Source organism: Macrobrachium nipponense, chromosome 4, assembly GCF_015104395.2.
Source record: "Macrobrachium nipponense isolate FS-2020 chromosome 4, ASM1510439v2, whole genome shotgun sequence".
Lineage (NCBI taxonomy): Eukaryota > Metazoa > Arthropoda > Malacostraca > Decapoda > Palaemonidae > Macrobrachium > Macrobrachium nipponense.
The window spans coordinates 37,466,420-37,482,392 of NC_061100.1; the positions used below are offsets into that span (position 1 = coordinate 37,466,420).

The 15,973-nt window shown below is 44.6% G+C and overlaps 1 protein-coding gene across 1 annotated transcript; it reads right to left on the reverse strand.

Annotated features, from left to right (window-relative positions):
* Nucleotides 1-13,770: 13,770 nt before the first annotated feature.
* Nucleotides 13,771-14,364, reverse strand: LOC135211338 (uncharacterized). Its single transcript, XM_064244653.1, has one exon. It carries the CDS (start codon nt 14,362-14,364, stop codon nt 13,771-13,773), a length of 594 nt encoding a protein of 197 aa, XP_064100723.1.
* Between the last annotated feature and the right edge of the window lie 1,609 nt (nt 14,365-15,973).

Consider the following 15,973-nt stretch of genomic DNA (forward strand, 5'->3'; position numbering starts at 1 on the left):
TTTGAATTTTTGGCATTCTCAGAAGGTTTTGGTATTCTGTAATTTCCAACACTCAGGCGAGACAGACATCCACGATAATGGTTATTACAGATCGGGAGTCTCCCTAAGCGATTCAATTCCTTGAAATTTCTGGCATTCTCAGAGTGATTTTGTTTTCGTGATTTCCAAACACTCGTGCAACGACTGTTTCCAATAATTATTATTCACAATATCAGGAGCTCACCAAGAGCCTAGATTCCTTGGTTTTACTGGTGCTTGCCAAGTGCTCGGCTTCAGCATGTTGCCGAGAATCAGGGCAAGACAAGTCTCGTCCGATAATTGTCTTGCAAAAGTCTGGTTTTCTCACCGAGTGTGGGAATTCTTACAAATTCTAGCGCTTAGTATCATGAGTGCTTGGATAGTGAGACAAGCCTTTACCAGTACAAATGAGTTTGCTTTTCAGTCTGGTTTTGAGTAATGCAGGGCTTGTACTGCATCAACACCTAGGTGAATGGTCAGGTACCGTCCCTGTGTCTTGGACCTTAGCGTCTGAACACATTGGACAGCAAACACAGAATCACTCTATATTCTTCTTCTTGGAGCTTTGAACTACAAGAACGATAATTGGGAAGAAGTTATAGTCTTTGCTGATGATTACCACTCACAATTATGTAGTAGTGATCTGCTCAGCTCACTCGACTTGCTTGGCCAGCCAGCTTCTCCGAGACAAGTGCTTGGCTCTGCCGAATGAGCTCTGCTCTTGATCAGTGTGGTCCCTTCCCGTGTTGCAGCGAGTTCAATCACGGAGATAGATGCCTAGCAAGACGTGGCAAGTTCTCACCAGCTTTTACTGCATTTACCTGCGCTCAACTTTCGCTCGCATTCGCACGAATGAAACAGTTGTAGGAATTGAATGCTTTGTTTTGACAGAGTGAGAACAAACTGCAAGTTCAGAGGAGAGCGGTCAAGAACAGTCAATCCTCCTGTCTTTTTTTCCATCTATGTTACTTCTTGGTTACACCATGGATGAAGCAGAGAATAAGAACAACTCTGTGGAGTCTGCTCCCAGAGTTCGAATCCGAGAGACTATGTTTTTGGTTCAATATTAGGATCTTACTGAACATATGTCAATCTGTTCAGGATGGATAGCACCAAGAAGTCTGAATGCCTCTCCAGTGCTACTGTTTTGGGAACAGCCAGTTCAGTTTGAATTAGTTGTCTTAGGTGTCATGTTATCACTGTAGAAGTCCCCCTCTGGGACAGCTTCACCTTCACTCTCTTCATTAGAGAATGTAGGTCTGCTTCCAGTCCTTATTCTTGTCTCTCAAACAAAGAAGAATTAGGATGGAGCATGATTTACAGTTATCAGTTGCACTGTCTGAGTAATAGGCGTATATCTGTAAGTTAATTCTTCTGGTATGTTACTGAGATGAATAGTACCTCTCTTAATTAACTTGAAACTCAGGACAGCCTTTCGGGCCTCCCAAGGGTATCCAGTTTTGAATTTGAGATGACTAATGGTATTGTAAGGACGACGTTTGGGCCGAATGTTTGCCCTACCTTTGTAAATATCTTTTCCCCATATTTATTTTCCTTCTCTTCCAGATACTGAATTGTAGAGCGATTCACGCCCTTTTCATCAATGTATATATCGTGTGAATCCGTTTCCTCTACGTATATCAAAATATATGTGTATTTTTGGCTGTGAAGAAACACATTCACAGCAGGGGCTCTGCACTTTTGTTTGTTTGTTCGTGCATGCGTGATGGACACTACGTTTCCGTCTGCTTGGTGCCTTATGTACAGCCTCACTGCGGAATAAAGTTAGTTCAATCTCCCTCCTTGTCTGACTCAGTCCTCACAACTGGTGACCTTCCGGAGTAGGTGACTCAAGCGGTTTTAGCTTTTGCCATTAAGGGACTAATCTGCCGCTCACCTACAGAAAACCTTTAATGGACCCATATGATACTTAGTCTAGTTCTCTGGTACTCCTCAATGCCATTAACGCACTTGGAATGGCACCTCCTAATAGAATGTCTTGGCGTTTGATCTTATGGTTTGGCCCGCCATTCATGACCCTCGTCGACTGCAAGAGTGAGCTGATCAGACAAATGGAGGACTTGGCTCAATCACGTGACTTCTCCTGGGCCCATGCCCTCTGAGCCTCGACACCCTCAGCCGTGAGAACAATCCATACTCTCGTTTAGGAAGCTCCCTGACACCCGTGCCCACCCCCGCCCCGAACAACTGTGCCGGCGGAGGGCCCTCCATCAAACTGCCTCTTTTCTCCAGACAGGGGGCGTCGCAACCTGGCTTTACTGGGCTAAGATCCAGTGTTCTAGGAACCCATGGCATCACCAGGGATGGTGGCCAAGGTGGACCTCATTGCTGGAGCCTTCCTGGACGGAACGTTTTTCACCGCCTTGCCCCATGGATGCGCAGCCAGCTGGGGGGCTTGCCCTACAAGGCCTGAGACACAGCTCATTCAGGCTTCCTCTCTCCTGGTTCCCCAGAGGCCGCCCCACATCTTTGATCTGGTGGTCAATCCTATGACCACCACGGATCCGAGACTAGCCTGGCACAAGCTCCAGGACCTACTCCTTCTGCTGGAGGGGTGGACCCCCAAGGACGCAGGAAGGAGGTGAGCATCCTCCGACAACTTTTCCTCTGCCAGGTGTGCCCAAGGTCCGCAGCCAGATCCCTGACGCGGAGGACCTGGACATGGAGAACCTGGTGGAACAAGCTTTCGCCCTTTTCACTGCCACCCAGGCCACAAAACTTTCCGTCCCACCGTCAGCCAACAGCCTGCAGCAGGAGGAACCTGAAGAAGCGGCGATTGGCACAGCGTATCAAAAGAAAGGACCAACGAAGCCCCTCCCGGACATCGGTTGGCGCCGCTTCCACCGTCAGTTTGGCAGCAGGTTGAGGAAGTGCGAGCACCCCTGCTCCTTCAGACCTTCAAAAAACGGCAGAGGCAACGCCCAAGACAGGTCCCCATGGCAGCGGCAGTAACGAAGTCCCACCCCAGAGGTTTCTACGTCGAGAACAGCATCTCCATCCTCAGGATGCTTGTAAACACTGGGACCATGTAGTTGGAATTCCCTCCATCAGCTGAGGATCGCAGCCGCCCTCGTAGCCACCAATGGAACCCCCATCCGCACCTACTGCACCAGGACCCAGACCATCGCGTTCCTGGGCTGGATCTACACTTGGCCTTTCGTCCTCGCCAACGTACGAACCCCTCTCCTGGGGGAGGACTTCCTGTCCGCCACGATGTCTTGGTAGACATGGCCCGCCAACACCTCATCGACACTTAGACCTGCCTTTCCCACCCACTCGCCACAGGACCGAGGGCGCCCACCATTTGCTCCATTCTTCCCTATCACAGGTACGCCTCCCTTATACAAAAGTTCCCAGATGTCTTCTGCCCCGAGCTTCGGCAGGTGGTAGGGGCCGTGCCCAAGCACGGTGTCTACCACTACATAGAGACCATGGGCCCCTTGACACTCGGCAAGTTCCACCGCCTCCCGCAAAAGCTCGTCCAGGAAGCCAAGGCCACGTTCAAGGAGATGGAGAAGATGCGCATCTATAAAAAAGCTGCGAGCCTGTGGGTGTCCCCCCTCCACATGTTGAAGAAGGCAGAATGTACATGAGGCCCTGTGGACTACCTGCGCCTGAACCTCATCACCACGCCCCGATAATTACCCCACCAAACATGCAGGACCTCACCAGGCCCCTCCACGGCGCTAAGGTCTTCTCCAAGATTTTTTTGATCTGCTAAAGTCTTACTTTCAAGTTCCCGTCCATCCCGATGACATCTATAAGACAGCGATCATCACTCCCTTTGGGTCCTTCATGTTTGCCTTCTCCACCTTCGGCTTGAGGAATGCTGGAGCCACCTTTCAACATCTAATGGACAGCATTCTCTGCGTCTGCTATGTGGACGATATTCTCATATTTTCCAGATCGCCAGAGGAGCACCTGAACCACATCTAGACTGTCCCCAAGCACCTGGGAGAGACGACTTGTCGTCCGTTTTGATAAGTGCACCTTCTGTGTCGAAAAGGTGGATTTCCTCGGCCACAAGATTACCTCAGCAAGAGTTCGCCCATGGCATCAAAGGTGGCTGCAGTGGAGAAGTTTCCAAGACCAACGACCGTCAAGGCCCTCCAAGAGTTCATCGGGATGATAAATTATTACCACAGATTCATCCTGGATATCGCCCGCACCATGCCCCCTTTGACCGAGTTCCTGAAGGGCAAACCCAAGAAGCTGACGTGGGGAGAAGACCAGCAGTGCACCTTCAACTGAACAAAGTTTTCCCTTGGCAAAGCCACCACCCTGGCTCACCAGGACCCTGACGTGCCCCTGACTCTTACCACCAATGCCAGCAACATTGCATGCGGCACCGTCCTGGAGCAGCTGGTCAACAGGGTCCCTATGCTGCTACTCTTCTTCAGTAAGAAGCTAAAACCAGCCGAGACCTACTACAGCACCTTTGACCATGAAATCCTTGTTGTGTACCAGGCCATCCGCCACTTCAAGTGTCTCTTAGAAGGCACCCCCTTTACCATAAGGACGGACCACCAACCACTGGTCCACGCCTTCTTCAAAGCAGGCGATGCTTGGTCCACAAGACAGCAACGTCACCTCGGGGCCGTCTTTGAATTGAGGTGTTCCATAGAATATGTCCCCGGCAGAGGAAACCCTGTAGCCGATGCCCTCCTGAGGATCGAGATCAACTCCCTTCATCTCGGCATAAACTACGAGGACCTAGCACGTGAGCAAGCCTCCGACCCTGAAGTACCAGCATACCAGACAGCCATTGCCACCCTCCGCTGGGAGGACATCCCCTTCAGCCTCTCCAGGACAATGCTCCTCTGCGACACAAGCACAGGACGCGCTCGTCCCCTGATACCTGCCCCCGTTGGAAGCAGGTATTCAACGTGATCCACGGTCTTTCCCACCCATCACCCCGCACGACAACCAGACTCCTGACAGAGAAATTCGTGTGGTACGGCATCAGGAGGGACTCCCGGGAGTGGGCCAGGAGCTGCATCGTATGCCAGAGCAGCAAGACGGGAAGGCACACCGAATCAGGGATAGGCTCTTTTCCCCAGCCCAGGTGAAGATTCAGACACACCCACATTGACGTCGTCAGGCCCCTTCCTCATCCAATGGTGCTAGATACCTCCTGACAGTGATCGGTCTACCAGGTGGCCTGAGGCCACCATGATGTCAGAAGCCACTGCAGACACCTGTGCCGAAGCTCTCCTATCTAGCTGGATCAGCCGCTTCCGAGTGCCGGACGACATCATGATGGAACGGGGACCTGCCTTCATATCAGAGCTCTGGTCCTCCCTGGCATGCCTCAAGGGGACCAAGCACCACATCACCACATGGTGGAGAGGGTCCACCACTCTCTCAAGGCTTCCCTGATGGCACGTTGCAAAGGCCCCGACTGGAAGGCACAGCTCCTAAGGGTCCTCCTCGGCCTCCGCACCACCCCAAGAGCCAACAGCGACCCGTCCCCGGCAGAAAAGGTGTACGGATAGAGACCCTGACAGTGCCAGGCTAATTCTTCCTCGCCAACAGTGACAACCCTGACTTTCACCTGGCAAGACTCCGAGCAGCTACCCAGAAGTTTGTCCCCTGACGAGAAACATATACCAACAGGAAGAAGCAGTTCCGCCTGAGTGCCTTGGACTCCTGTAGGTTCGTCTTCATCAGGAACGATGCCGCCCACCCACCCTTGACTAGGCCCTACCGGGACCCACACCAGGTCGTCCACCGGGAAGAGAAGGCATTCCTAGTTTTGATTGGCAGCCGCGATGACTGGGTCTCGATAAACCGCCTCAAGCCCGCCGTCGTCCCTAATGAAGACTACCCCGCGGAAGGCCCTCGCAGAATCACAGCTCAGAACAAGATGCCGTGGGATCCCTGCAGCGCCCCTAGATGTCACCAGGGCCACCCAAGGAAAGCAGTCGAACTCCCTAGGTCCACTAACCAGGGGTGGCATCCTGCTTCCTGACCCTCCAGATGATGAGGACCCGGAAGACGCCCCTTGAACGAGGGAATCACGGACCCGCAGACTCCTCCAGCTCCCCGCAAGACTCCGTTGACCTCAGCCAATGATTTCTATGCAATTATTGTCTGGGGGGAGGGGGCGAATATTTGTATGGTCCTTCTCTTCCAGATACTAAATTGTAGAGCGATTCATGCCCTTTTCATCATTGTATATATTGTGTCAATCTGTTTCCTCTATGTAAAACTATATTACAGTGTTCCCCCTGTATTCGTGGGGAATGTGTACCAGGCACCACCGTGAATAGTTAAAATCACCACTAAAAATGCTTCTAACTGCCTATCTTGAAAGTTCAGATACCAAATGTATACCTTCAATAACGTCCCACTTGAAATATACCTAAAATTACTAACCTATTACTGTATTAATCTTTGAGGTTATATTATTAATATCATTTCAAAGTCATCTCAAACATTTTACCATTAGAAATATATACCTACAGCCAATAACAGAGAGAGAAAGAGAGAGAGACACCATTGAATGGCAACATCATATATCTGATCATCAAGAGTGAAATTATGAATTATTTCTGAGACAAAGAATAATAATAGAGAGAGAGAGAGAGAAGAGAAGAGAAGAGAGAGAGAGAGAGAGAGAGAGAGAGAGAGAGAGAATAACTCCTAGACTCGACTCCTTCCCTTTCGCCAATTCTATATCAAACTGTCATTTACTCCCCCTCCCACCTTCCTCCAAGTGGATAAAAAGACTAGGAATTGCTATTTTTAATTAATCCTATTAATATTTGAAAATTAGTTATAAGTTAAATCATTTATTCATACTAAAAAACAAATAAACATGCAAGTAAGAGAGAGAGAGATGTTATGGTTATTGTTTAATGTCATTAAACTTGTTATTATTTGCAAACTAGTACTGTATATTATTATTTGACCATAAAATGTAGTAATGCCCTTAAAGATATACGTATACATACACTTCCAGCCCAAACAGAGGGCAAGAGTTACCACTATGCCATACTATCTCGTGTGGCAAGAGAGAGAGAGAGAGAGAGAGAGAGAGAGAGAGAGAGAGAGAGAGAGAGAGAGAGAGAGAGAGGTTTATCCTTATTTAAAAGAGTGAAATGGATAGATTATTGTATTTATTTAAAATACTATCACAAATGGATTTTGAAATTAGTTATATTATTATGCGAAAATATTGATAAACATACACATGTACCATAGAAATTCTCTCATCGCAGTGAAAGAGAGAGAGAGAATATACATGATCTTGAGTGGGCAACACACTCGCCCTCCTGTCACATTACGTGATATATTTGACAGCTGTTGGACCCCAGCCATCTCAGCTTAGCTACCTGGAGTTCAAAGACAAGATGTGAGGTAAAATGGATTTTCTTTCATTCTTACATAATTTTTTTATTTATAAACTAAAATCTTGCTAATTCACTTTAGTATTTTCTTATATGAATTGATATTATGGCTGTTTACATTAATATTGATATTTTGAAAATTAGTAAATCATTTATTTTTCATACAAAAAACCATACATCTCTGTAAGAGAGAGAGAGAGAGAGAGAGAGAGAGAGAGAGAGAGAGAGAGACCGAGAGAGAGAGAAATGGAATGATTATGGTAGTATTTCTGTAAAATAATTTCACATATGATTTTTGTAGTTACAGTTATTATTATTATTATTATTATTATTATTATTATTATTATTATTATTATTATTATTATTATTATTATTATTTGAAAATAATTGATAAACATATATGCATACGTGTAACCATAAAAAAAGCTCTCATCTCAGTAAAGAGAGAGAGAGAGGGGGGGGAACACTCCCTATCCTCCTGTCACATTACTTGATATATTTGACAGCTGTTGGACCTCAGCTTGGACCTGGAGTTTGAAAGAAAGATGAGTGAAGACTGGGATTTCCTTCATTCTTACATGATTTTTTAAATTTATAAACTAAAACTTACTAATTCACTGTAGTATTTCCTTTAATTAATTAATTGCCACATTAATATTAATATTTGAAAATTAGTAAATCATTTATTTATCATACAAAAGCATACATCTCTGTAAGAGAGAGAGAGAAAATTATTATTGTTATGTGATATCATTTAATCTTATTAAACTTACTAATACAGTATTGGTCAAGATTAATATACAAATTCCCTGCAAATAGACAAATTCCCAGCAAATGATAGGTAGATATGGTCCAGAGAGAAATACGCAGACCTGTGAGCCCGTGAATCCGGAGAACGCAAATACAGGGGCCCACTGTATGTGCATTTTCAGCTGTGAAGAAACACATTCACATTGGGGGGTTCTGCCCTTTTGTTTATGCTTGTTCGTGTTTCCGTCCACACGCTGCCTTATGTACAGCCTCTCTGCGGAACAAAGTTAGTTCGATCTCCCTCCTTGTCTGACTCAGTCCTCACAGTATTGTTTGCCAACAACACCACAGCATTTACATTATTACCGAAGAAGAGGGTTTCTTTCCTGCCGATTTCAGTTAAAATGCAGATGCTTGAGTGCATCTTTTTTGCACTCAGTAGTTCTTAGCTGAACGCATCCCAACATGGAATGCATTACCAGGCAACTCAAATCTCTCTGCCTGGCCATCGCAGACTTAGGTCTCTGGTTGCTTCGGAATTCTTGCATAAGGCCCGTGTCTCATGCTCCACATTTGCCTTTGCAAAAACTTTCAGACAGAGATATATCTCAGACTCATTATCATCTTTCTGTTTATCCCACGGTATAATAGAAGTCTGTAGTCTTTTGTTCCGTCGCACCTGTCCCATCGGCGGCAAAATGATTTTCTTCAGACAATTTGAGTTTTGTCTTCTAATGCCTATACGTTTTCTATTTTGTAAGGTGTTCAATTATTCTTTGTTCACCCTGAATTGAAAATGAATAACAGAAGACTTTGCTTGTTCCAACCCAACTAGCTCTGCTTTCAGATTAGATAAAAAAGATCCACCTAGATCCAACCCACAATAAGCAGTTCTTCAGTCAGTACAATCCCTGTGTTTTCATTACTGAAAGACTGTGTCTTCATTGCAAGCACTGACTTTCTCGCTGATCAGCAATGAAATAGCAAAATAACTTTCAAGTCCTCTGTAAAACGCCAGGTGGGTGTCATTGATGGGACTTTTTCTATGATCAGAATCTTGAGAGTTCACTTCCCTCCGATCCAACTGTGAACATGTAGGTCCACATTCACCTTAGTCGTTCACTAAGTAGTATTGTTTCTCCTTAGTTGGGATTCAATTACTGATGAGACATTCACTAAGTAGTATTGTTTCTCCTTAGATGAGATACAACTACTGACGAGAAACTTTTCTGTCTTGCCATCACAGGGACCTCAGTCTCTAGAAAGCATTTGACTTTCGTCTAATGTGCACATACCTCGCAAGAATCATCATCTCGTCTCTCAACATTGTTGGCGAAGAAGATGGACCATTTGCATTGTTCGTTCTCAACATCACCCTTCAAAAGGTGTGTCATGTCGTGACTCTGTCTCAGATGCGCAATCATTCAGCATCTCTTGACAAGTCTGAATCCTTCATGATCTCCTGCGCTTTGGACTCTGTATTGGTTGATCCAGATCAGTCATTACTTTGTCCTATTGGTGTTTTGCTGTACCTATGAAGGATTGACACCCTTTATTAAGTGTTGATAACTTTTCCACTGCTGACCTCCAGTGCAGAAGTGTCAAACAGCATGTCTTCCTCCGAGTCCTACGAGATCGTGAGGAACTCCTTTGCAGTTTGATACGTCTACTGTACGTTCTTTCAGAGAGCGAGCAGTGCAGTGGCTTGGTACTTTTCATCACTCCGAAGAAGATGTTGGATCGGAAGATAGATGCAATCCCTTATGACCACATTTATACCTTTCTTCCTTCAGGTCTGCCCACAGGTCCTTGGAACCTCTTTTCCTTGGACTGGTGGTGGATGCTCACAAGTTGCATCTTGCCTATGGTGTGCGGTTCTAGAGGTAAGTGTGCAGTTCTAGAGGCAAAAAGGATGTGAAAGTGACTGGCTTCTCCACCTTCCCCTCCTCATCCTTCATGTTGAGGATAGGACTTGAACTTTCACTTGCTGGTCGGGTGTTTGATGCGGTAAGCTTGCACATTGAGTTTCCTTTCTATTTTTCTTATCAGAATCATAGAAGCAATCCCACTCCTTACTCTAGCAAGGGGAGGAAGAAGACTGGCAGTAATACAAATCCTTCCCAGAACTTGCCATTAATGCCTCCAACTCTAAATATTCTTCCCAACCCTTTTTCGGATGAGTTACAATTCCTCACTCATTTCGAAAACTCTCAGAAGTCTGACTCTTGATCATGCAGCTCCAATACTCCGATCAAATTGTCAAAGACAGGGCACTCCTCCTCGCTCTTACGATCAGGACGAATAGCCCAGGTGTGCTGAACTCCAGTCAGTTCTAGAGGCTCACTCACATTCCTACCACCAATCAGTGTCTTCCTAATGTAAAGGACTAAGGGTTTGTATATCATATAGGAACAAATCACAATTTTTTTTAAAGTGAATTGTATTTTTCCTAACTATACAAACCTGAGGTCCTTTGCATTAGTGCCCACCTCATGCCACCCCTAAATCTGAAACCTGGGCCGAATGGCAAAGTGGAGTGTTTACATCTGGGCAGGCAGGCCTTACTGGCCTACCAGACTGTAGTTACGCTTAACCACCTTGTTCAACAATTTAACGGGCATATTCCAGCCTATGCTGAAAGTAATTCCTAATGTAAAGACCCTCAGGTTTGTATAGTTAGGAAAAATACAATTTATTTTTAAAAATTGAGAGAGAGAGAGAGAGAGAGAGAGAGAGGGGGGGGGGACAGGGAGGGTGCACTACTTCCGGGGTTTGGGGAGGCTTTGGATGGTCTTCTCTGTACATGTGATGAACATGGTGGCTAGCAGCCCCTGTAATTGCTTCTTCATGGTGGTAGGGGCTGTATTATAGGGCTCCAATGCCGTATCAAGAATGTTGGGAAACTTTAAGGAGCATCCCATGTAAGGATCCCATGTTGAAACAAACTCACAAACATCATTTACCATTCTCCTAAGTTGGGTCAGGCATTCCAAAGTCAGGCCCTCCTGCTCCTCTCCTGAACCTGGAGTGTCTTCTTCCTTGCTGGCAGACTTTGTCAGGTTGTGGTGGGATCACAAACTAAAAAAACGAACTCTCTCAAAACACATGTACTTACCAACTAATTGACACATTCAGGGCGAGGAGCTGGATATGGCCTTAGTAACACAATACTTAAACAACCAAGCAAGGACAACAACTGCCACACAACAATTCAATAACTATACAACAAAAGAACACTGCACAAACAATCACTAACAACATAAAAAAACAATAACACGACAAGTCAATACACCACCTACAACATCAAGGAACCACAACAACTCACCAACAACAACACTCAACAAATCACAACTCCAACAACTCATCCACAACACAACAGAACTCACAAGCACAACAAATTTAACAACACAGGCACAACAACTATAACAGAAACTTCAAAAACACACAAAATAACTGACCATCAATAATATTACAGACTGCTGCCAAAGAACTGACTCTCCACTCTGATCACAGACTGACTCAAAATACAGACCAGACTTGTGACCGACCCAACAGATACAACAACCCCTCACTGAATGAGCAATTCCCTTGTTAACTATCCATTCACACGAACACAATCAACCTAACAAGCCAACAACCTCTCTCACACACAAACAACCCTTGAGAATGTTGTCAAGTGGAACTACCATAACTTCTCCATATATCCTCCCCTGTTACATTTGACAACGTCTCCTTACACTCACATCACCCACACTATATCACCTTTCGCAACCCCCAAGGATGCTCGGAGGCAGGTGCCCTGGATCTCGTTTGAGGCCCCTCATACGCTCTCTCAGTTGCATCACCATTTGCTTCTTCCAAACTACTTTCTTCCAGACTCACATTATCTCCCTCGCTACTGTCCAAAATCCCATTCACTATCTCATTGACCCCTTCCAGCTCTTACCTGCACATCTCTCGTAACTCTGCTACCAAATCACTCACCTCATTTACACTCCTGTCAAACACCTGAGGAGACTCATTCATACTGCCAACCACATCCTCAGTACTTGATTACCTTCCTGCTAAAATCTCACTAAACCTGACAATTCAAACCCACGCACACTGCAAGTATCATTCCTCCCCTCAAAGTCATGCGTATTACATGCCTTATCCACCATTTTTACCGTAACACTAACCCCTCTTATCATGCAGTCCTTGCTTTTCCCTTTCATTCCCTTTCTTTACCTTCTTCAGCTTTCTTCCATACTCAACCAACACTAACGTCCGATCTCCCAGACCCATTTGCTCACTGATGCTCAGCTCACATTTATTCACTTTCAACCACTCACTCATCGCATTCTAACGAAAATATTGTCGCATACTAGAAGACCCACCCTTAACACCTAGTTTCTCGAACTGTTAGCTTGCTTCACTCCCTTTCATCTACACACATTTGCCACATGACCTTCCATTCTACATTCAACACATTTCGCATGGTGTTCCTTACACATCCTAGCATAATGCCCATTCTATCCACAGTTGCTGCAAACCACATTCACATGGGTACCCTGACATCCACTCTCTATGTGCCCTACCTGTCCACACCTGTAACACTTAATATCCCTATTTTTCTTACACTCGCTCACTAAATGCCCTGTTTGCCCACACCCGAAGTATGCTCCTAATGCCTACCAACATTCATTCCTCTTGTGTCCTGGCTTTCCACATCTGTAACACTGCTGCTCTCGTTCACGACTAACTGATTCTATTCTTCCAACGCTTGCACTTCGATCTCTCTTAGGGTCAACTATACTTACGTTACTTGCTCTAACGCTCCTATCAACCACTTGTTCTGCCATTTGCCTCGGCCCTTCTAAAACTACCTCCATATAGCTCTTAAACTCTGGTATACACTCAGCTACTTCAGTCCTAACACTAACACATCTACTCTTTCATATACATATCTAACTCATAATCCTCTACTATTTCTAAAATGTCGTTCCATGTCAACCTTTCATTTGCCCATCTCATTTTCTCCATACGTTTTAGATTCATAAACTCGTATACGCTCTCTGGTACAGTCGCCAACAACTTTCACACTAACTCCTTATGCTCTTTTATCCCTTCGTCCCCAAACTTTTTCCTAGCTAATGTTTCCAACCTGCACACATACATTGACAATGACTCACCAACATTCAGTCATGCTTTCTCCTATATCTAATGCTACTCTTTATCCTCTTTGCCTGTTCCACAATCCTGGCTTTCGCACTCTCATATGGCACATTCCCTACACTCATCATTACCCCATAAATACTCAACAAAAATCTTGTCATGAAGTTACTTAACTCTCTTGTTCAAACTCTCTTGCTATCTGCAGACTTAGCCACACAATACTTCTCATATTCCTTAAAAAAAGTCCCCTATATCCCTACTACCATATTCCTCATACTTACCATATCGGGGTACCTCTCTCATATACACCGCCTTTCGCACTTCCTGCTCATTCTCGCTCTCACTTTTGCTACTTCCATTCTGAACTTTCTTACCCTCTTCTGAATACAACGAATCTACTTCCATACCCACATCCATGCTTTTAGTCATACCTTGCTTACTCCTCTTCTTCCTACTTTCTAATTCCCACTTACCACTATCTAAATTCATCACTCTCATCCTGCACCTTACTCTCAACTCTATTCTCATCTTCATTCATTCTCTTCTTATTTTGCCCACGATCCTTACTAATCTTCTTCCCTTTAGCTCTTTCCTTACTCTCAACTCCCTTCTTACCCTTCTGCTCTGATCTATCCCTATTCTGCACCTTCTCTTTCTTCTCCTTATTTACCACAACCATATTACTTTCCTCACTCACACTTTCATCCACTTGTTCTTTCACTTTCTTAATTGCTCCTGGCCCATCACAAGACCCAGTAGGCCTACCTCCTACAGCTCCCTCTCCAAAAAACCCTTTCATCATTTCCTTCATCATCTCTTGCACATCACTCATTATCAACCCCAACTTTTCACCCACCATCTCAGCCATCCGCTGTTCCGCTCCTTTCTCTGCTTCTTTCATTTCCACTTTCACACTCCTTAGCATTCCCCTCATTTTCTCTAACTTGCTCTTCAGCTTCTTACACTCTACCCTCAACCTCTCATTCTCTACTTCCAATCGTCCTCTCACTTTTCTCTCCAACCTCAACTCCTTCAGCCTCTCCACTTCAGTCAAACCTTCCACACTCATTTTCCTTCAATCACAACTTACCACACCAACTGTACTGTAGCTGCCACACCAGCAGCCCCATGTTGAGCACCAATAAATAATGTGATCACAAACTAAAAAAACAAAAACTCTCAAAGCACAGGTACTTACCAACTACTTGATACACTCAGGGTGAGGAGCTGCACTGTGCTGGATATGGCTGTCATAACACAATACAAAAACAACCAAACAACGATTTCTTACCTTGAAATACCTCAATGAACTGAACTTTCAAGGTAAGAAATCGGAAAGCTCCCAGAAGCTGGTTAGAAGTAGCACTGCAGGCAACAGTGATAGTAAGGGAAACTAATAAAGCCACCAAGGACAAAAGAGAAGATAGAAAAGTCCCTTAGAGTGGCACAGTTTAATGCACAATCAATTCGGAACAAAGTGGAGTTCTTCAAAGCATTGGTAGCAAGTGAGGAATTAGACATAATAGGTATCACAAGAAAACATGGATACAAGAGGCAACAAAGAGACCGTAGAGAGTACCAGATACCTGGATATAAATTGTTAAAAAAGATAGACTCAATTAAAAAGTTGGAGGTGTTATGTTATATGTTAAGGACCACCTCAGTCCAATAGAGTGTAAAATTACAACCATGCAAGAATCCCACCCAAGAAGGGATGAGACAGACTAACACAAGGATGTTAGTAATCATGTGAAGAATTGCAACACACACAACGATTAAGAGGGAAGAAAAGGATGAGGAAGTACCTCTAGGGAATTATCTTATCCCACTGACTCCTACTGAAGGAGAAGTTATAGGTCTTATCACTCAACCTCATACCATGAGTAGTGGGAATAAGATACTAGTGTGTATTGACCCGCTTATGTGATATACAGTTAATACCACTAACTAGTAAAGTAGATAAGAATATACAACCTCATCTCTTTGATAAGATATTAGGCAGATATTCTGCCCACAGCTCATTACGTCATATAAGGGGACCAAGCTGAGCAACTCGTTAGTCCAAGAAGTTCGAAATGTATACAAGGTAGAAGGAGATATCGATACAACCGTATCACTCAGCTGGTAATGGCTCACAAAAAAGGAATAAACAGGAAGTTTTAGACACAGGGACCTGACTGAAACGTCAATTTACCTTTAGCCAAATTTTCATTAAACGCCAAGTAATATACAAGCATTAAGCAACTCCCATAAAGATTTTCATGGGATATGATCCCAGATACCTGGTGCATGGTTGAATTGGCCAATAGAGCCTAATTACTCAGAAGACATGAAGACAAGAATCAGAAACTTTAAAGTAATTCACAAGCAATTACACAAGAATTTGGAAGAAGTACAGAAGAATATGATGGACACGCATCAAGTAGGAGTAAAGCCAGTAGATTACAAGATAGGGGATGAAGTCTATGTTAAGAAGGAAGTAAGAAGTGGTATTAGTTATAAGTTAGCCACTAAATGCAAAGGACCATACAAGGTCGAAGATGTACAAGAGACAAGGTAAAAGTGAAGAAAATGAATTATCAAACACCCTTCTCATATGTTAAATCATTTGAAGAAGAAGGCCTTCAGGCAGATAAAGATAAGTTCAAGAGAAAACAAGGAGGTTGAAAACCTGAAGC

Coding starts and splice junctions, on each gene's coding strand:
- LOC135211338 (XM_064244653.1), bottom strand. CDS start 14,364: ATGAGTGTGGAAGGTTTGACTGAAGTGGAGAGGCTGAAGGAGTTGAGG.